The sequence below is a fragment of the Rhinolophus sinicus genome, chromosome 2 (assembly GCF_057876585.1).
Source record: "Rhinolophus sinicus isolate RSI-liver-muscle chromosome 2, RSI-T2T, whole genome shotgun sequence".
Lineage (NCBI taxonomy): Eukaryota > Metazoa > Chordata > Mammalia > Chiroptera > Rhinolophidae > Rhinolophus > Rhinolophus sinicus.
The window spans coordinates 119,635,852-119,656,250 of record NC_142502.1 but is presented as its reverse complement, the minus strand read 5'-3'; the positions used below and the strand labels follow the sequence as shown (position 1 = coordinate 119,656,250).

At 41.3% G+C, this 20,399-nt stretch overlaps 1 protein-coding gene across 39 annotated transcripts in view; it reads right to left on the bottom strand.

The window, feature by feature from the left end:
- LOC109458236 (uncharacterized) overlaps positions 1–20,399 on the bottom strand; it is a 136,981-nt gene that overhangs the window by 55,648 nt on the left and 60,934 nt on the right. For 28 of the 39 annotated variants that reach the window (XR_016020410.1, XR_016020409.1, XR_016020411.1 and 25 more), the window contains 2 exons: positions 8,638–8,748; positions 6,690–6,758 (listed from right to left, as the gene is read on the bottom strand). Coding sequence is in view for 4 of the 39 variants with exons in the window: in XM_088795997.1 (XP_088652123.1) it covers positions 6,690–6,741 (52 nt within the window). In the remaining 35 variants the exon portion in view is untranslated. The other 11 variants (XR_016020416.1, XR_016020419.1, XM_088795980.1 and 8 more) reach the window with 5 other exon arrangements.

The following is a 20,399-nucleotide window of genomic DNA, read 5'->3' as shown; positions in this document are numbered from 1 at the left end:
TGTGCTCAAGTGGTCACAGTCCTCTGTCTCTTCCCTAATAAAACTCAATTTATTTGCTGGGCCATGTTAGAAATTTTGGAAATGCATTTACTGGTAATAGACTATTATCCGAACAAGGTTAAATTTCCATAATTTAAGGATGGAATCACCCTTACAATAAAAGTGTTCCTGCATTTTTGTCATTGTTGTTTACTATGAAATGTTACCGTGCTTGAATTTTAAGCAGATGGGTTTGGGCTCCATTCATAATTTCCCTGATTTAGGAACAATTATTATCACAGACGGGGACAGTAGCACCTGCCAACTGCCAGAGCCCAACAGCAGCTTTGGTCTTGGCACACGTGGGTGGGATTTCACTTTACTGGTGATCTCTCCACAAGCTGCCTGTGCTGTTGGTCCCGGTGACAATGGGGGCGAAGGACGAAGCCAGGGCTCACCCTTCTGGGGCCGGTGGGGGAAGGGGGGGCCATTGAGATTCCTGGGCATGGTACCAACTCAGCCATATGTCACCACATGAAGTAACTGCTTTTTCCATATATGATCATAACTAATGTTGCAAAGCCTGTTTTGCCTGGATCCTTTTACAGGACCTATGCAAAATATGCTCTGAGCTTTCACTCCAGATTTCTTTCTTGGGCTGAATGGCTCTGCACACACACGGGAACAAACTCTTATCCTGTTCATCAGGGGTGATAATTATTCCATAGGCTAATCCCCCGAGTGTTAGTTACATGGGGTAAAGTTCTGGCTCACCAACAGGAGCTGATGGAAACAGGGAGCCTAATGGCCAAATACATCCTAATTTTCTCCTTTCAATTCTTTTATTTTTTTCTGTCTTTACCTTTTAGAAAATGTTAATGTATTCCTGATGAATTCAGTGTGAAAAAAAATATGTTTATCAGCTTGGTTTTAAATTTTTTATTCATAATAAGAATATAGTAGCACTGCCAACACTTTCCAAAGTCAATCTGAGGATCTGCCAGCTCTTTAGGGCATCAAAACAAGATGACCACACAGACGAGTTACAGGGAAGGAACTCGGATGCCAAAATGATAAGCAAGCATATTTTAATCAGGTATTGGTACTTTGTTCTTGGCAGGCGTGGAGTTGAAGAAAACGTGCTCTGGTGGCAGATAACCCTGCAAGTTGTCATTTGGTAACTACATAAGCTGTGCCTTTAGCCAGGGCCAAATGGATGATAAGTTTGTCACTGTTAACAGGTGCTAGTTATTTGGAGCAAACCTTACTTCCTCTTGCAAAATCAAGCTACTGAATTTCTTGACTACATTTCCCTGTCTATAAAATGGGAGTGAGGGAAGGTAAGCTCTGTGGCCCTTCCCCACTCATCCTCTGATCCTGAGTACTTGAATTTCCAGCAAGCTGTCTTCTCCCTCAGTTTCCACAGTGGGTCCACTTCACCCACCCTTGTTTGGATGCACACGCCGCCCAGCCCAGCAGGGACTGGTTTTACACAGCAAGCCCACCGTAACAGCTGAACTGCTCCCCTAGAAACGTCTGCACATAAGAAACCTGCAGCTTCGTGGGCTGCATCCAGTGCCACAGCTGGGTTCTTTAGTTTGTTGTGAAAAGAATTCCAGCATGACACAGCTCCTCTCAGTACAAAGTAGTACGGAAGCACTAGGGGGAAAAAAAGAAAAAAAGAATGCCTCTGAAAGCAAGGCGGCACAGAGAGAGGTAGGGTGGGCCCGCCTCCTCCTCCCAGAGCTCAGAGCTCAGGTCTGGTCCTCTCCACTGTAAACACACCGGATGGGCATCACCAGGCCCAGAACACAGGTCTGGGCCACAGGGGCGCCTTGAACGCCTCCCAGGCGTCTGGAGCAAACAATGCCGCTCGCTCTGTGGTCAGATCGGGGACAGCCAGTCCTCCAGTTGTTTGATTTCTAAACTTGCCTCCACCTCCCCGAGGCCTCTGAGAGCTCAGGGCTTGCAAATCAACACAACATTTAATTAACTGCACATTAAAGTTTCCATCTTTCAAAGAAGGGAATTAGGGACAGTGTACTTTCTGAAGCATTCATTAATGAAAAAATAAGTTATAAAGCCTCCTGAGTCTGGGGTGGTCCTCACCATGCTAGGTGGTTGCCTGCCCTAACTCCAGGACCTGGGCACTTCCCTCATGTAAGCTCCCATGTTCAGGGGCTCCTTCTAGGCAAGCACTGTTAGCACGCTAAGATCCAGGCTTGGTTTTACCACATCCCGAGGTGGTCTGGATTATCCTCCAGAGTTTTCAGCAAATACTCAAAAATGTTTCCAATTATACTGAACTGTGAATGCTTCCTTATTAAAATTAAACGTATATATACAGAACTCTTAAGAGATGAATGAATAATATGGTTAAATACTGTCTATGTCACCTATAGGATGGGTGTAAGATACTGTCACCCCCGAGGCTGACAGAGGCATAAGGAAGGACATAGCACAGTCCCCTTGGCTGCAGGGAGCAACAGTTGGGGACGGAAACAAAATGAGACAGACCAGAAGATACAGTGCTGTTCACCGAATATCATGCATGTCTTCTTGCATGACACCAAAATTATCTGCTGATTCAGGTGGAGGCTACACACACACACACACACACACACACACATTTTGACTGGAGGTCAAAAAAGTCACAGTGAGTAGGAAGAGAATTGTTCAGAGGTTGATGGATGCTGGTCCTCTTTCTACCACAGACCCACTATTACCAACCGACTCTGCTTCTCTGCTCATCCTTCTCCAAAACTGAAGAACAATGGAACCTACCGACTCAATCGCTCAGGTCACCTACTGCCCTTTCTATTAGAGCTATTGTTGTTTCTCTAAAAAGGAATTGTCTTGAATGTCTTATTTTGTTACTTAATTGTATATATGTCTCCTCCCAATATTATGAAGTCTTTAAGAAAAGAGCAGATCTCATCATGTGCATTATGCATATTTATTTTGTCATGCTCATTTGTCATCTCTATGACGTGCCAGGCACTGTGCTAGCCTCAGGGTATAGACACAAGCCCACACCTTCAGGAGGAAGCAAATAAGCAAACAGGAAACGAACTAATTATAAATTATAATTAGTGTTGTAGGCAGGGAAAATAACAAGGTCTAAGATAAGAAATGATGGAGAAGAAGAGACCAACTTCAAATTGGATCGTTAAGGGCTGCTTCTGTGGAGGGAGACATTCATTCTAGGTGAGTCGTAGAAGGAAGAGAAGGAGCCAGCCACGCAACAAGCAGGCAGAGGGGCATTCTGACAGAGGTTTCTTGCACACAGCAGACACACAACCAAGGCTTCCTGACTTGTTGATAAAGAATTTATAAAGTAGATCAAATAAATTCAAATTAATAAGAAAATCTAGTCACAGCATACTGGTGTGTAAACAAAGCAACCAGTAAGTGAATTCTTTTGCAGGGGCAGGTAGAGCCTGGTGTCGACAATGGTCTCCTTCTCCCTCATGGGCTCACCTAAGACAGTGAAACACACTCCAGGCTCAGCACTTTCTTCCCCTCAGCCATTTCCCTTACACCTCATTCCAGCTCCGCGGTCAGTGCCTACTACAGGAACTGAAACACTGGAGAATTCTAGGTTTCCCTCCACGGCACCTTTAAATTCATCCCTTCTCTCTGGTCTTTGGATGTCCTCACCAGTGTGGCGTCACGGTGGAGAGAGCATCTCAATTTCTTATATTTTTATTGCCTTGCTGTCACCCATGATATCATCCCGTATCAGAAGACTGCACAGTGAAGAGGATGGAATCACCATACCCATAGCTTGTGCAGCTGGCTCTGGATCATTTCAATGTGCATTACGTCTTGTGATGGGAGAGAAAACCGAACAGCAGACAGCTCAGCCACTTGGTTCTCACAGTGCAGATCACCAAGCCACTGTCCCTGCTCTTCTCCGCTTTATGGTCGTGGGGCTGGACTCAGCCAGTAATATCCCCCTGTCCCCTTTAGACTTTGTCCCAAGGGGAACTAAGGTGGAGACCAAGAGCTGGGAAATATCTGGTTTTGAAGCATCTAGAGAGGAGATAAGGGTTTATCTTATTACCTAACCAATAATCACTAGCCGTGTGCCCAGGAACCTGCAAAGTGTGCCAAGAGGTAAGAGGAGCTGGAGGCGGGGAGACTGAAACATCTGCCTCTGTGTTACCTGATGTGGACAAGCAACATCTGGCTGCAAGATGTGCCCACCCACCCCTCGAAATCATCTGATGCTGTTGCTCTCCTTCCTCCCTTCTTCCCTCCCTTCTGTCCTTCACCATTTTTTTGGCCAAGCCCTGCGTTACACTGTTAGGCCAAACACATATGATGATAAACCCAGTCTTTACTCTCAAAATCCCAGTCTGGTGAGGATGCATGAGCAGATGATGCCATCACAGGGAGAGAGTGATCACCACTGTGATCATAATTAAGGTGGGCAATGGGTCTGAAGGGAACGCTGCTGACGGCCCCATTACCCAGCCCAGAGGAAATTGATGGAAGGCTTCTCAGAGGAGCAAAAGCCAGGGTCCACTTTTTAGCTGGTCAAGAGGTTACGACTGACACTTAGTAAACAGCACGAAGGTTCAGGAGGTGCTACATCAAGAAACACATTACTGAATATAGTCCTTTTGCTGGTTTCCATGCAGGTCTGGGGATCAGTGAAATGGATTCTATGACTGTGCTAAAATCACAGAAGGCCGTCACCTCCACCTAGAGAGTCTAATCCAGTAGGTTTGTGTTATGGCTCCAGAATCCCTTTGTTTGTTTTACTTCTCTAATGGGGTATGTAGTTGGTGTCCGCTTATTTCATTCTCATAACATTTGAGAGTCAGGGAACTAATCCGCCCCATTAAAACCATTAGCAGGGACCAGCCAGTCTGGTGAGTATGGAGCCTCTAGGTCATTCAGACCCAGGAATAGTACAATTGAACCCCAACTGGTTGGCCAAATGCTTTCTGCGGCAAAATTTTGATGGCTGATGCTTCTTTCGTCTGGGCCAAGATTTAATTTGTGTTGCAATGGAACACTTTCAATTGTCAACAACAAAAGGTGGTATTTCCAATATTCCTTGAGAATAGGCTTCAAAGGTTTCGGCTCTTTTCTAAAAAGCTTTTCAGCTTTATTTTGACGTGGCAGAAAACTTTTGCATGCATCCTCGCATCCACTGTTGTGACAGCTGCATTTAATGAGTGCAAAATGATCAGAAAAAACATCCTTTGCTGTGGGTTGCCTGTTGGTGACAGGGGAGAGGTGATGCTGAAATCGGAGCAGTGAAGTCATGCACACATCTGCTGAGGCAGAATTCCTGCCCGTCTGGTCTGTATCAGGCAGCTCAATGCGCAGCCCCGAAGCCAAGTAAGACCTGCAGAACCACATCTCATGGACCCTTCTTCAAACAGCAAGATGAAGATTCTTTTGGGCTGCACCAGCCTGCTGCTGCTGGGGGTTCATCCATGGAACTTTCTAAATCTTCCATGTATCTGTCTTACTGAGAGATCTTTCTGGCTAATCTAACATACTTATAATTAACAAACCCATGAGGGAAAAAGGCAAACTTTAAATAATTCATGTGTAAAGGCCCAAATCAGAAAATGAAGGTCTTCCTTTAAACATAGAGAGTTATGGTAGATTAAATTATTTTTCAGTAAAATTATTTTTTACTTCTCTCCCCACCTGACACAAACACACACTCCCCTTCATGGGAAGGATTTACTTTCTCATCCCACTGATGTTCACCTTGACTTTGGGGCTTCCAATGAAAGGTGGGCAGACACACCCATATGCCAATTTGGAGCCTAGGCTTTAAGGTATTGCATGTTTATACCCACTCCTCTGAGAGCTTCCACTTCTGCCTTGACAAGATCGTGAGTCAGATAGTTCTATGCCATCAGATGATCCTTGCAGAATGAGAGACAGGTGCAACAGACCTGAGCTCAACCTGTGGCAGAGTAATAAAGCGGAGTTGTCCCAACTGGCCCACATGTAGCACATACCTGGAGAAGAGTTGCCTAGTTGAACCCAGCCTAGATCAGCCAAGCCACAGCTGACCTACAGCCCAGGGAGCGTGAGCATAAGTGACAGTTTATTTAAGTCATTGAGATTTGGAGCTTTTTGTTATTTAACATTATTGTGTGGTTTTATAAGCTTTTGAGAGAGATCGCCAACAATACATGTCTGATTGTGTGACAGAAAAAATATTCCAGCTGTGCTAGATGCCTAAAGCTCCACTGACATGGTATAAGGGAAAGCAAATAAAGCAAAGACTCAAATCAGTCAATCCTACCATGTTTCCCGAAAATAAGACCTAGCCTAATAATCAGCTCTGACGCGTCTCCTAGAGCAAAAATTAATATAAGACCTGGTCAATATAATATAATATAATATAATATAATATAATATAATATAATACAATACAATACAATATAATACCTGGTCTTATATTAATTTTTGCTCCAAAAGACGCATTAGAGCTGATGGTCCGGCTAGGTCTTATTTTCGGGGAAACACGGTATCTACCCAAGACAAGATGAATAACACCCCATGCTTCACTGCATTTTTCACCGGTTGGTTGCACACTGGGGTCATGGAGTTGCACTTAATATTAATGGAAGTGCAACTTCAATACTTTCAAAGCAGTTCTTTGGCCCCCCAACATTCTTTATTGGTTATTACCCTCTCACACCTTCCAGGGGAAAATTGAAAGTACCTACCTGTGTCTGTCTCTTTCTCTGGAGTGTCTTTTTCATTTCCAGAAGACTCCATTTCCAATTTTCTCTTTCCTCAATCATGGAAGAGACAGCAAAAATAAACCATCACACTGAACCATTATGACAATTTACTCTTGAGGGGAGAATCCTGTGGGTGTCTGAAAGCTTACTCTAAGTTATATTTGCTTAATTTATGCTTCTACTGATGAATAATTAGGGTAGCAATTAATTTTAAAATGCAAATGTGCAATGGATCTCACTGTTTTGCTTTGTTTTAAATATCCTTTGTCCTCAATTCTACTTGTATTAGTCTTAATGGCTTTAGTTTAGCAAAGAAATGAAATAATTTTTTCTAATGCTTTATTTACTTGATTGAATCGGACTTTTTACCAAATATTGACTACAAATGTTTCTTCAAGATTGTATGCCATAGAATTTAATAGAAATAAAAACCTGTAGTACAGAACCATCATTTTTTACATGTCTCATGGGTGAATGATGAATCAATTGACAGGCAGATGTTTCTAACAATGTGCCTTTCTATATAAACTGCTTGTTGTTTCCTAGTCAGATGGAAGATTCCTTATTATCTCTGAAAATGTCACAAAGATATTTCTTGAGAAGAGAAAACTTTCCAACTGTAAAGTAAAACGAACTTTTATTTTTTTACATCCTCCAGTGCTGGGAAGATGTGGGGGGACAGAGTTAAAAGTCAACTAAATTCTCCTTTAATTCACCATCTATTGACATCTGATATGCGAATTTCCCATCTCAGCTAGATTCACCAGTACTTGCTCTCAGAGTTCACAGTGTTCTGGGAAAGTCAGACGAGAGAAACCTCTCAATATTTTTGTCATTGCATTACCTGGCATCATTTCATATGTGTGTTTATTATCTTTCTCCTCAAGTAGAATATGAGCCCCGTGAGGGCAGGGACTGTCTGTAATTCTCACCACCCAAGCAGGAACTACAGCAAGGGAGGCACTCAGTAAATGTGTGTGGCTGGTGAAAGGAGAAAAGTGATATTTTAAAGGCGGGAATAGGATGAAATTGGATCCCAATGGAGAGAGGCCTTTCTCAGCGTGGGATGTGGTGGAAGTCGGATGGATCAGAAAGGCAAAAAGGAGGAGGTGAGGATAGAAGTAGGGGGTTCCCATAGGGGGTTCCCGTCAAGACGTTGCTGTAAGAGAGAAGAAAGGAGCACACAGCAGATGGAAAATCACGGAGGAGGAAACCATCCGAACAGGTTTGGGAATATCAAGGAGGTTCACTGAACTGTGGGACCCCGTGGGGAATGGCAGGAGCTGGAACTGCCCCAAACAGGAGACATCTTATACCCAGATGAGGAAACTTCATCTTTCTCCATCAGTGTTGACTACTGATTGACTGAAACATTTAGAAGCCAAATTACTAATTAGTGTGGGCATTGAAGACAGTTGTCCACTCTTGGCAGAAAGCTGAAACCCTCTTTTATAACAAGTCTGCAATGCTTTTCCACTGATATGTGACTTGATTTGAGGGTGCAGCAAACACTTTGTCAACTAACACAGAAACAATCCTTGCTTACTAATCACACAAGTCAGATGTATAACAGCTAGATTTTTCTTCCGTTACTTCAATATTTTAAGGGAAATCAGCATTTTGGTATAAATTAGTTGAATAATCCCACAGTTCTCCATTGGCTTTTATTAGACAGTCAAGGTAAATAAAAAAATCACTATCTTTAAAACTAAACATTATTCATATTAAACGTCTATTTTAAAGCAACGTGAAAGTTATTTGCCTTGGTTTTCACCCATGTCAGAAAATACTACATACACTAAGAACTAATGAAAGACGATCACACAAGCTGGTTTTCTGGGTTGCTTCCTTTTGTTTCATGGACTTCCATTTTATTAAAAAATCAAAAAAAATAAAAAGCATCTGCATGTATGCAGATACAATCACTTGCCTTCTGCCTGCTGCAGGTTGAGGTCATCAGTAAGTGGAAGCAGGCCACTTCTGATCTAATTGTGAATTCCTCTCATGTACACAGGCTTCAGCCCAGGGATGACAAGGAATGCTGTACTTCAAAAAAAAAAGAGGAGGAATTACAATAAATATTTCATTGTCTAGTCAATCCAATTTGTGAAGCCTGTTTATCTCACTCAGCCTCTGGAGATTGCTACAGGAAGCCTTCCCAGATGTCCCCCCTTCCAAGCAAACTTACCGCTGTGTGTCAGGGGTGGGGGTGGCCCAGGATCTGCATTCTGGAAGCCAAGCTATCAGAGAAGAGGGTAGACAGATGGTCGCAGCCACTGTGGGACAGGACTGGATGTCACTGGCCACCCCTACCAAGCCACTTGACCAGTTCCTGTACTGGGTTAATTGACCGGTGACGGACCAAGCCTTAGGTTTATTCTGTGTTCCTGTCTGTGATGGTCAGGGGACGTGTGGATCAAGAGTTCCTGAAGCAGCAGGGAGCTAAAGTCCCTTACTTCCCTATGTCAACAGAAATCCTAAAAGGATGATGCTGATTGAACAAATATTGGGCGAGAGCATGACGAGGACTTCAGGGATCCTTTGCGTGGGCCCAGAGACTCTCACTTCTCTTTCTGGGCTACACAGCATCATGGTTTTCGGTAACTACGGGGCTCCATATACTTGTTTTATTTGTTGTCAGTGTAACTTTTTAAATTAATACTCATATTACCTATTATGATTCTTCAGACACTGACACTTGTTCATCTCCCTTTGGATCACACCTATATGCTTAAGTTTGTTCTTCTACCAGTCCCAAATCCCATCTATTCCTTGGATGTGATCACATGGCTGTACCCAGAAACAGTGTTGCCAGAAAAGAGCTTGGACCTAATGTGAAATAAGATAGAGCCTAACGCCTTTACGAGAGATTATCCTGCCACAAATCGCCCTTGGGAGTTGGACCATCCAAGCTAAGATCTTGAAAGAGCTGTTCCAGAAGAATTATTGTTTGGGATTTTTAAAACCACAAAGCTAAGATTTTGAAGGTAAGTTTGACACTCCTATAGCTTAGTTACATAAAATACAGAGTATGATAAGCTTATGTCATGCCTGTAACTCCTCAGCGGCCTCAGAGGCCATAACCGGAGTCTGAAGGGCAGAAAACCTGAGTTCATACAGGAGATTTGAATGGGTTAAACATAGTTCTTCAGAGGATCTGGATGGTTCCTATTTGCTTGGCAATTTCAGAAAACACAGGAATTTGGGGCTGTCCTGCATATTTCATTTTTCTAGCCCTGTTTTCACAGGCTAGTGCTGTAGGTAATGATAAATCATTTATTACATACTGACCAAGGCTTCACAATACAATTTGTGTCTACTAATCATTGTTTTACTAAAAATAGAATTAAGACATGAGTGAAATATAAATAATTTTGTAAGATATTGGATTTCTGTGTGTGTGTTTCTCACAAGAAGTTCTATGTAGACCCCTTAACTTTAGATTATTAAAACCAGAATTTTATAATACTGGCACAAAGACTGATCTATTTTACCCATAAAATAATAGTTTTAGACAGACACTTATTTATTACTTTGACACTCATGAGGGGGGAAAGGTTTTTGATCCTAAAAAATAACATTACCTCTCAACATAAAAAGGTAAAATAAGATCCAATTTCCAATTACCTAATTAGAAAATGTCCAAGCTGAAGTTTTGAATTTTCTTTTCAGCTAGCTTTCATGGCCCTCCAATAGACAGCTTTATGTAAATTTTCCATTTTAGACATGTCATTTTCATTAGCATCACTGTGATATATACTAATAACAGTTAAGTGTAATTATGGCTGTATTTAGAAAATAATTGTGGTAAGACAGCATTTCATGATCAATCTTATGCTATTCCCCCTGTATTTTACCCTCAACTCTGCCTACTCACAACCTGTCCAAGAAGCAGAACTTGGGAATCACAAATATCAGAAAGGACAAGACATTTCTCAGGCTTTATGTCCTTACAATTTTGTTCCATGTTGTTGTTGTTGTTTTTATTCATGATCTAATTCTTCAGGCATTTCTCTCTGAATGGAATTGATTATATCTATAAATAAAACCTTGATAAAATAGCCTTAAGTTTTAAAGTACAGTTTGACTTTAAAAATAAAACTTTTATCCTTCCAAATGTCTGCTTGGTCCAGTTATTATGTTTTGTTTCTTTGTTTCTTTTTTTTTTTTTTTTTTTTTCGCACCAGTAACCAGAGATATGCTTGAGACCTTCATCTAAGTTGTATAGACTCAGAAAACACCCAACATAAGGAGGTGGTATTGGGATGCAGGGGAATGTCGAGCTTCAGTCACTATAGTTTTAATTCATCTCACTGTTAAGTCAACATACCGAGCAGTTTCACAGAAAAGAAAAATATTTCAGGATGAATTTCTTGAGGGACATACAGGTTACTTGGGGACTTGAGAAGAGATTAAAAATAAAGACGAGTCCAAAGAAAACTCACAGAGAAGTTTTGTGAATAGAGGGTTTGGTGATCATAAAAGAACAGAATCATGTTCTCTTAAAGCTCAGACTGAAGAGCGCTGGAAGAATCAAATGCATTTTAAAAATTAATATATCACAACATATATAACATATTGACAAAAATCCTTACCCACAGTTTCACTGAAAACTGAGGGTATTATCAGAGAGCTAAAAGTTGGGAAGAAATATTTAAAGAGATCCAAGAAGCATGTGAAGAAGGGGAGACATATACCACATTGACAAATGAAGAACAAAAATTACATGATTCTCTCAACTAATGCAGAAAAATTGAAAACATTCATCATTCTTTTATGACAAGAAAAATCCAACAAGCTAGGAAGAAAAGGAAACTACCTCAATGTAAAAAGGTCATACATGAAAAGCCCACAGCAAACATCATACGCCATGGTTAAAGACCCAAAGTATTGAACGTGTTTTCTCTCAGATCAGGGACAAAAGGATATCCAGTCTTACCACTTGTATTGAACATAGTACTGAAAGTGCTAGCCAGGTCAGTCAGTCAAGAAAAAGAAAGTAAGCATATAAATGAGAAAGGAAGAAGCATAATTACCTTTGTTCACAGATGACATGATTTTAAATGTAGAAAACCCTCAAAACCACACACACACACACACACACACACACACACACAAAACTATTAGAACTAATAAATGAATTCAGCAAAGTATCAGGATATAAAATCAACATGCAAAAATCAGTATGTTTCTATACACTAACAATGAACAACCCAAAAATGCAATTAAGAAGACAATTCCATTTACAATAGCATAAAAAAGAATAAAATACCTAGGAATAAACCTAACCAAGTAGGTGAAAGCCTTATGTGCCAAAAACTACAAAACATTGCTAAAAGAAATTAAAGAAGACACAAATAAATGGAAAGTCATCTTATTGTTGAATTGAAAGACAATATTAGCAAGAGGTCAACACTATCCAAAGCAGTTTATAGTTTCAATCCAATTCCTATAGAATCCCGAAGACATTTGTTGCAGAAATAAATTTTAAAAATCCTAAAATCTATATGGAATCTCAATAGATCCCAAACAGCCAAAACTATTTTGAAAAAGAACAAAGTTTTGAGGACTCACACTTCCTGATTTAAAAACATATTGTGAAGTTACGATAATCAAAACAGTGTCATACTGGCATAAAAACAGGCATAAACCAATGAAATAGAATAGAGAGCCCAGAAGTAAACTCTCACGTATATGGTCAAATGACCTTTAAAAATGTTGCCAAGATCACTCAATGGAGAAAACACAGTTTCTTCAACAAATGGTAATGAGAAAACTAGGTACCCACATGCAAAGTAATGAAGTTAGATCCTTATTTTATTAGGTTGCAACCTAAATCAACATATACAAAAATTAACTCAAGATGGATTACAGCCAATGTTTTCACAGTTTTAGGCAAAGAAGTCCAAGTCCAAGATGGCTGAAGAAGCAGAGTACCCCCAACAGGAGCTCTGCACACGAAGGAGAGGAGGGGGCTGGAACTACCTGCATGGTTTAAAATTCGGTTGGGCCAGTACGAGTCCTAACCGAGAAAGAGAGGGCACATGAGAGGGGACATACATGTAGCTCAAAGAGCAGCAATGATGCCTTAAAGTGAGGGAAGAGGGTGAAAGAAACGGCAAGAGAAACAATCGTTCGGATCATTGGCTGGAGCACCTTATTTCCTGTGGTTCACAGAAGCCCAGTGGGCAGCTCGGACACGGCAGATCACGGTGGAAAGAAGCATGGCCCTTGAGGAGAGGTAAAGAGTTTGTAGTGCCCTTGATGCCCCAAAAGTTAGACTTGAAAAGCCTTTTCCACCTCTGGTCTACTGGTCACCAAAGGACCCCTGTAGGCTATGGAGAGAAAAGATTAGAACATCTATTTATTTTTTAATCTAATCATTTCATTTTCACCTTCATGTCTATTTTATAACATATATAATCTATTAGTACAATCAACCCATCAATCAATCAGTGAGTATATATTGGAAGTTTATGCTCAAAATATTTTAGTGATAAGGGTGAGCAACCAAAACAGCTTGGCGATTACTGCTCAAAGACAACCTATCCTTGAATCAACTCCTGCACCTGTTAGGAGGACCAGCAGCACCATGCATTTGGGCACAGCTGCGGCCTTTTGTACCAGACCAACAAGATGGAAGGAGATAAAGTGGAGAGTGGGGTGGGCAGGCAGGGGCAGAGTTACCAGGTGGAACTGATTCCCAAAGAGCCGAAGAGGTGGACACGGCTCCAGAATAACAGGAAATGGAAGGCAAGAATTTCCAAAAGGTTGAGTAATGATTGTGGAGTCTGTTGCCAAATGGCAAATTTTATCAGACTTATCTGTGGTTTTCCTTGGCATTTACATCCCATTCAGAAGGTAAAGGAGTCTTCCAAATAGAAAGGTTTTATCCTCAGGGACACAGAGTTCACGCCCTTACTTGGTTTATTAATTCCCCTGAATCTGTCTTAAAAGGAGCAGCAACTTTTCTTGGGACCAGCAATTCTACCTGGGGTGTGGAAGCTTCCTCAGCTGGATGTTAGGCTCTCCAGGGACCTGACACTCACAGGCATGCACGCACATAATGCACAGGCATACACACACACATGCATGCATACACACATGCACACAACTATGTGCACACACATACACACACACACATATACACACAAACACAAATGTAAGTTCATGGTTCTAAAACATGGATTTATATGTTTCAAGTCTTAATTGCTATAGTGTTAAATGTAATGTCTCTAACTAGTAATAAATAATACGTAAAAATTTTTAAAGTATGTAATAGCCATCATTTTCATGAGGTTGACAACTAGGTGCATTATTTTGCACTTAATGGATCCAGGAAGACAAACATAATTACAAACTTCCTAAAGAACAAGGAGAGTGCTTAGAATCTATCCACGTTGAAAATTCTACCTCATTTACAAGGCTTCTTTGAAACCCGTCATATAGACATATCACAACTTATTTTATCAAATCATGCCTGGCAGGAGGAATGGAGAGGTAATGGTCAAAGAGTGCCAAGTTTCAGTTACGTAAGAGAGGTCAGTTCTGGAGATCTACCATACAGCATGATCCCTACAGCTAACAATTCTGCATTGTGCACTTAAAATGTGCTGCAAGAGTAGATCTTATGGTAAGTGTTCTGACCACAAGAAAAAGAAGAAGGAGGAGAAGGAGGAGGAGGAGGAGAAGAAGAAAGAGATGGAGAAGGAGATATAATAATAAAGGGGATGGGAGGAAACTTTGGGAGGTGATAGGTATGTCGATGGCCTTGATGTTGTTGGTAAAGATTTCATGGTATACAACTCATGCAGTTGTACACATCAAATATGTAAAGATTTTACACGTCAATCAGACTTCAATAAATTGTTGTTTTAAAAAACCTACTGGTGACAATTGAAATGCTTTCCAGCTTTTCACTGCAGCAAGGAACATTTTTTTTTTCTCTTGTCTATGGTGCTAGCTTTCACTCATGAGGTCCACAAAAAACATCTTTATGTTAATTTTCTATACATCAGATGTCCAAGGTGTCAGCTTGCTGAGTCAAAAAGTATTTACATTTAAAAATATGATCTATACCACCAGATTTCCCTCCAAAAATATTGAATATATCAATATATTAGACAGCCCTTTACTCCACACTTACTATCACTGGGGATCCTCAATTTTTTTCATCTTTGTCAATCAAATAAACAATAAAAATGATGTCTTGTTTAAATTTACATTACATTAATTACTTACAAGGTTGAACACCCACAGTATCATGCCTTCTGACCATCTGCATTCACTGCATTATTGTTAGTTCGTATATTTCCTCCTTATTTATTTTGTACTGTTCAGATTCTCATTCATTTACCAGAGTTTTATTTTTACTATTTGAGACATTAGCCATTTGTCTATAACAAAAAAGAAGAAAAAATACTTCTCCCAGTCTAATTTTTTCTTTAAGCTTTACTTATAGTACTTTTGCTGTACAAAAGTTTCACATTGTAGCCAATTTTATCAAATTAATAAATTTGTTGCTTTATATTGTCTTTTGTCAAGCTTAAAAGACTCTATTACAATATTGTTTAGATAGTCATCAATATATTCTTCTGATATTTTTAGTTTCTTTCTTACATATTTAAATATTTTATTCCTCTGGAATTTATTTCAAAGGAGTAGAGGAGAAATCCAGCTTCATGATTTCTACATGGCCAGTCTCAATGAGAGTTGCCCAACATGCTCTACTGAGTGACCTATCTCTTCCCAACTGGCATGAAATACCACCTCTATCATATGTTTGTGCCCTTTCTCCACTTTCCAGTCTTTTCTGTGATCTGCCTATTTCTGTAGTAGCACCACGTCCTTTACCTATTAGAGCTCTGTGACATATTTCCTATCTTGTAGGGCAAGTATTCTCCAACTACTCTTCTTTTACCAGATTTTCATAGCCTTTCTATATTTCTGTTCATCCAGCTGAGCTTTAAAATTATGTCATAAAAAAATAAACTCTGGTGAAACTTTAGAATTTCCATACATAGAATTATAATAAAGTTCCCTAGCAATATCATTTAGAACAGGAATCAACAAAAAGATTTTTCTGTGAAGAGCCAAATAGTGAACATGCTCTGAGTCACAACTACTCAACTCCAGCACTGACGCCTGAAAGAAGCCATGGAGAGGAGGTGACTCAATGGGCATAGTTGTGTCCACAAAAACTTTTACAAACACAGGCAAAGGTGTATTACTCAGCCATGAAAAGGCATGAGGTACTGAAATGGAGTATTACTCAGCCATGAAAAGGCATGAAGTACAGAAACATGCTACAACACGATGAACCTTGAAAACATTATGTGAAGTGAAAGAGGACACTAAAGGTCACATATTGTATGAGTCCATGTGTATGAAATACCCAGAATAGGTATCCATATAAAGTAAAATCAGATTTGTGGTTGTGGGGCGGGGCGGGGGCAGGGACATGGGGAGGAATTGATAACTATGGTGTGTTTTTCTGGGTTAATGAAAAGCTTTTGAAACGAGAGATGGGTAATGGTTGCACATCATTGTGAATGGACAAAATGCTTCTGAATCATACACTTTAAAGTGATTAATTTTATGTTATGCGAATTTTACCTCCATTAAGAAAAACACTGTACACACCAGGAAAACCGCTCTCGTAGGTCAGCATGTGGTGTCAGCTAGCCTCGTAGGCTGATGCGCCTCCTGTTTGGTGCTAATGGGGGACTTGTTGGGGCCCACTGCTGAGAAGTCTTTGCGAAGGCTGGGAGGATTTCCCCGTAGACATAAGGGTGATGAAAGGGTGAAAAGCAGCACGTCCTCAGTAGCAGCAAAGATGAGGGCATGGGTCCTTTGCTTCATCACTAACACTCACACTCGAGTAGCATCTGGGCTATACGTTGGGATCACCTGGAATCTTTAAAAAATCCTGATGCCAGGCTCCCACCTCCAGACATTCTGACTTAATTGGTATGAAGTGTGACCTAGGCACCGAGTTTTCCAAAGGTGCCTGGTGATTCTAACGTGCGCTCACGTTAGGGAGTCACTGGCCTACAGACAAGTCAGTGGGCTTCCCGACTTCTTCCTTGGACTAGAGGAGTCCGTTGGGATCACACCAAAGGTTCTTAACCTGACTGCCCATGGGAACCCCGGGGAGCGTCACACATTACCATTGCCCAGTGCCCTCCCCGTGTGTTATGATCTGGGGTGTAGTCTGGACGCAGGGACTTTTGGAAACTCCCCAGGTGATCCAAAGGGCAGCCAAGTGGGGAACTCTGCACTAAATACTGTTTCCTAAACATCTCTGAAAATAAAAACCAACTGGAGCTCTTTTAAAAGACAGAGAGAAAGAGTATAGACAGGAGGATTGACTGCAGCTCCCACCCCAGGGGACAGGCCTGGTCCTCCGGGAGACTAGCAAGTGCCCACATTTATTCTTATCAGTAAAGTTTGGGAAATTCGGCACTAAAACTAGATTACATACAAAAAGCAAACATTTCCGTGTGTGTGAGTATCTGTGTCTGTGTGTGTGTCTGTGTGTCTGTGTATGTGTCTGTGCATGTGTGTGTCAAAGAGCCTGGGTGGGAACAGAGGGAAAGAGAACTTCCTCATTTGTGTTCACACCTGAGAGGGTCCTGGGTGATAAGAGGAGCATAAGGGGTGAACTCTGGCTTCCAGAGAGGGCCATTCCTAGTACAGCAAAGCACAAACTCAAACTCACATTCATCGTACCTGTTGCATTTGCACAGGCCCTTCACAAACATCATCTCTTGCGAACAGTTAGGTTGGAAAAGCTCTAGAACTCAGAGCATTTGATGGACTGTCATCCACTGCCCAAACCAGTGGGCCAGCCAGAATTACACCCAGAGAGTTTGCGTCCCAGACCAGTGCTTCTTCCATAAAACAGTGATGTCTGAGCCACAGTCATGCTGTGTGGAACTCTTCACTGCCGCTAAATAATTTGCTCTGGTTGAAATGGACATCAAAGAGAAATCAATGGGGAAAATATAGCATGTAAGAGTGTATGCCTGAGAGCTGTGGCCGCTGGGTAATGAGTCAGGAGCTGGCACTTAGGGAGCGGAGGCCCCGCTTTCCCCTCCAGAGTCTCCCCGGAGTTTCTGACCTCTCCACTCACTGCTCTCAGGACAGCAAGGGTCAGTTCTGTGGTGGAGCCCTCCAATCCAGTGGGAAGTAAAATGGGAGATGATGAGGATGATATCTGACTCTAAGATCAGTAGTTCACTGCTTATCCTTCTCTCTGAATCCCCCCAGTCCTCATTTTCTCAAACACGGTGTGATTACACTCTGAGACAGGCTGAGCCAGGGGTCCAGCGCCGAGCAAAGCAGACCCACCCCTCAGCTTCACTGAGCTCCTTGACTGAGACCTTGTTACTCAAAGTCGTGCTGTATCACCTGACAGCTGTCAGAAAAGTAGAAGCTCAGCCACCAACCCGGACACACTGAATGAGAATTTTCATTTTCTCATGAACTCTTAATCTTCCCTTTCTCATGATTCCAGGCAATTGGGATGCACGTTAAAATTTGGGAAGCACTGGTTTAGAGGCTCATTTCTATGAGTGAGTCAGACCATGGACTCCAAAGAAATATACTGTGGGTTCTCTTCCCTTGATTTCCATGCGAGTCAGTGTTGGAGAAAATAACTGTTCAGCTGTTAAATCTTGAAGGGATCTTAGAGTTCACCTAATTCAACTGCCTCGTTTTGCAGATGATGAAAACAAAACCTAGAGAGGTAACATGATTTCTAAGGGAAAAAGCCAGGATCAGAACCAAGGATTTTACTCTCAAGTTCAACGTGCCCATTGCATGATTGCTGAGGAAAGCCAGCTAATCATGTCCCTAAGAGAAAAGGTGACAGAAATGAAACAGGAGGGACAGGGAGCCACACCACTGCAGAGTTTAAGCGGGTCCCTCAAAAATGTGGGAGGGCGGACCATTTCTGCAGACCATTTTCAACTCTGCTCTTTCAGAGTTGATCCCAATGGAGAAATACTGATCAGCTTTGGCTTCCCAACACGAATGTGCTTTTATTTTAAGGGTGCTATTCCATTCCATGAGACCTACTGAGGAGAAACAGGAAGACAGTTATGGGCTGTCATTCCATCTATATCCCTCCAGCTGGTCTCCATAAGTAACTCCTGAGTCCAACATGCCCCCAAGGTCTTCATAAGGTTTACCCTACATTCCTCAAAACCTTTGGCCAGGTCGTTGAAAATGAAGCAATATACTTTCTGTTAGATGCGTATAAATTACAGTACACTCTGTGGGGGCAGACTACACAAACAAGCATCCCCACCAAAGCTCCCCTTTAAATCCATGCTTGTGAACAAAGGTTGTCAAGAATGCTGACAGTTCCCTCACTCTTCCTCTCTACTCATTTTAAGTGTTCTGCCCTGGACTGCTCTAAAACTCAAACTTAAATCAACTTGAAAGCTTCCCCCCAAGAACCAGCCCATTTTGTCAAAGACCAGATAGATTAAAATGAACACGCATCGCCACTACACCTTGTATCACCAGAGCACTGTTTTCTCAGCCAAGGGAGCAGGAGACTGGCAGATCTGGGCCACGAGTGTGTGGTGGGCCTGTTGCTTCCTTTTCTCCCCACCTTAATAATAAATAATCAATTTGACAGAGTTGATAGGAAGACATGACACATTTACGAGAAGGATTTTTACTTGGCTTCTTAAGTCTAGTGCCTTCAGTTTTTCCATCACATTAAAAGGAGAAGGAACGCCTTTTTCATGTTACCTGACCACAGCTTGGCTGTATGAGTACACGGATCACGCACTCTCAGAAACAAACAAACAAACAAAATCATGGGAAAATGGCTTGACAAGTTAACCAAAATTTTATGTTGTTTCTAATTAAGAAATAGGAAGACAGACAGACACCAAATTGCCAGAGGATAGAAACACTTCATCACTTCATTTCTAGTTGAGTTCTCGTTCTCTTTTTTAATTTTTTTCAATTATGGTTGACATACAATATTATATTAGTTTCAGGTGTACAACATAGTGGTTAGACATTTATGTATCTAGTTGAGTTCTCAAAAAAAGCTCCTGAATGTGGTTTCTGACATCGGAACAGAGTATTTTTTATGATAGATTTTTTTTTTAACCCTATCCCTAAAAGCTAGGATTTTGGAATCACAACTTACTCCATGCTTCCCTAGCATGATGACTTAAGTAGGAACAGTTTTGCCATCTCTGTGAGCTGAAATGAACAGAGTTAAGGATTTGTTACTTGATATAATGGCAATGACTTTTCAATAGACATGCACAGAATCATTGATCAGAGTGACCTCTCCTTGTTTGCACTGCAACACTGTTCAATTTACACCAATTAAAGAATGCTTGGTTTGGGTATTGAAGAATAATTAAAGGATGCAAATCCCCAAGGGCTTCTAGAAATGACATCTGACTAGAATGGTGATTAAGGCATGAAGGCAGCATTAGTATTTGAATAGTTTGACTGATACACAAAATCATTACAACGTCTCTCCAGGAAGACTGACATTGGGTCAATGTATGTACTTGCCTGGTCACCCTAAACAAATTTGACAAGTCTAATTTTAAGTAATTGCTCAGAGTTTAGTGGCCATCTCTGTCCCCACAAGGGCAGCTGTCTGGACCACATCTTGTAATTGAGATGTGTCTTTAAACTATATGTGTCAAC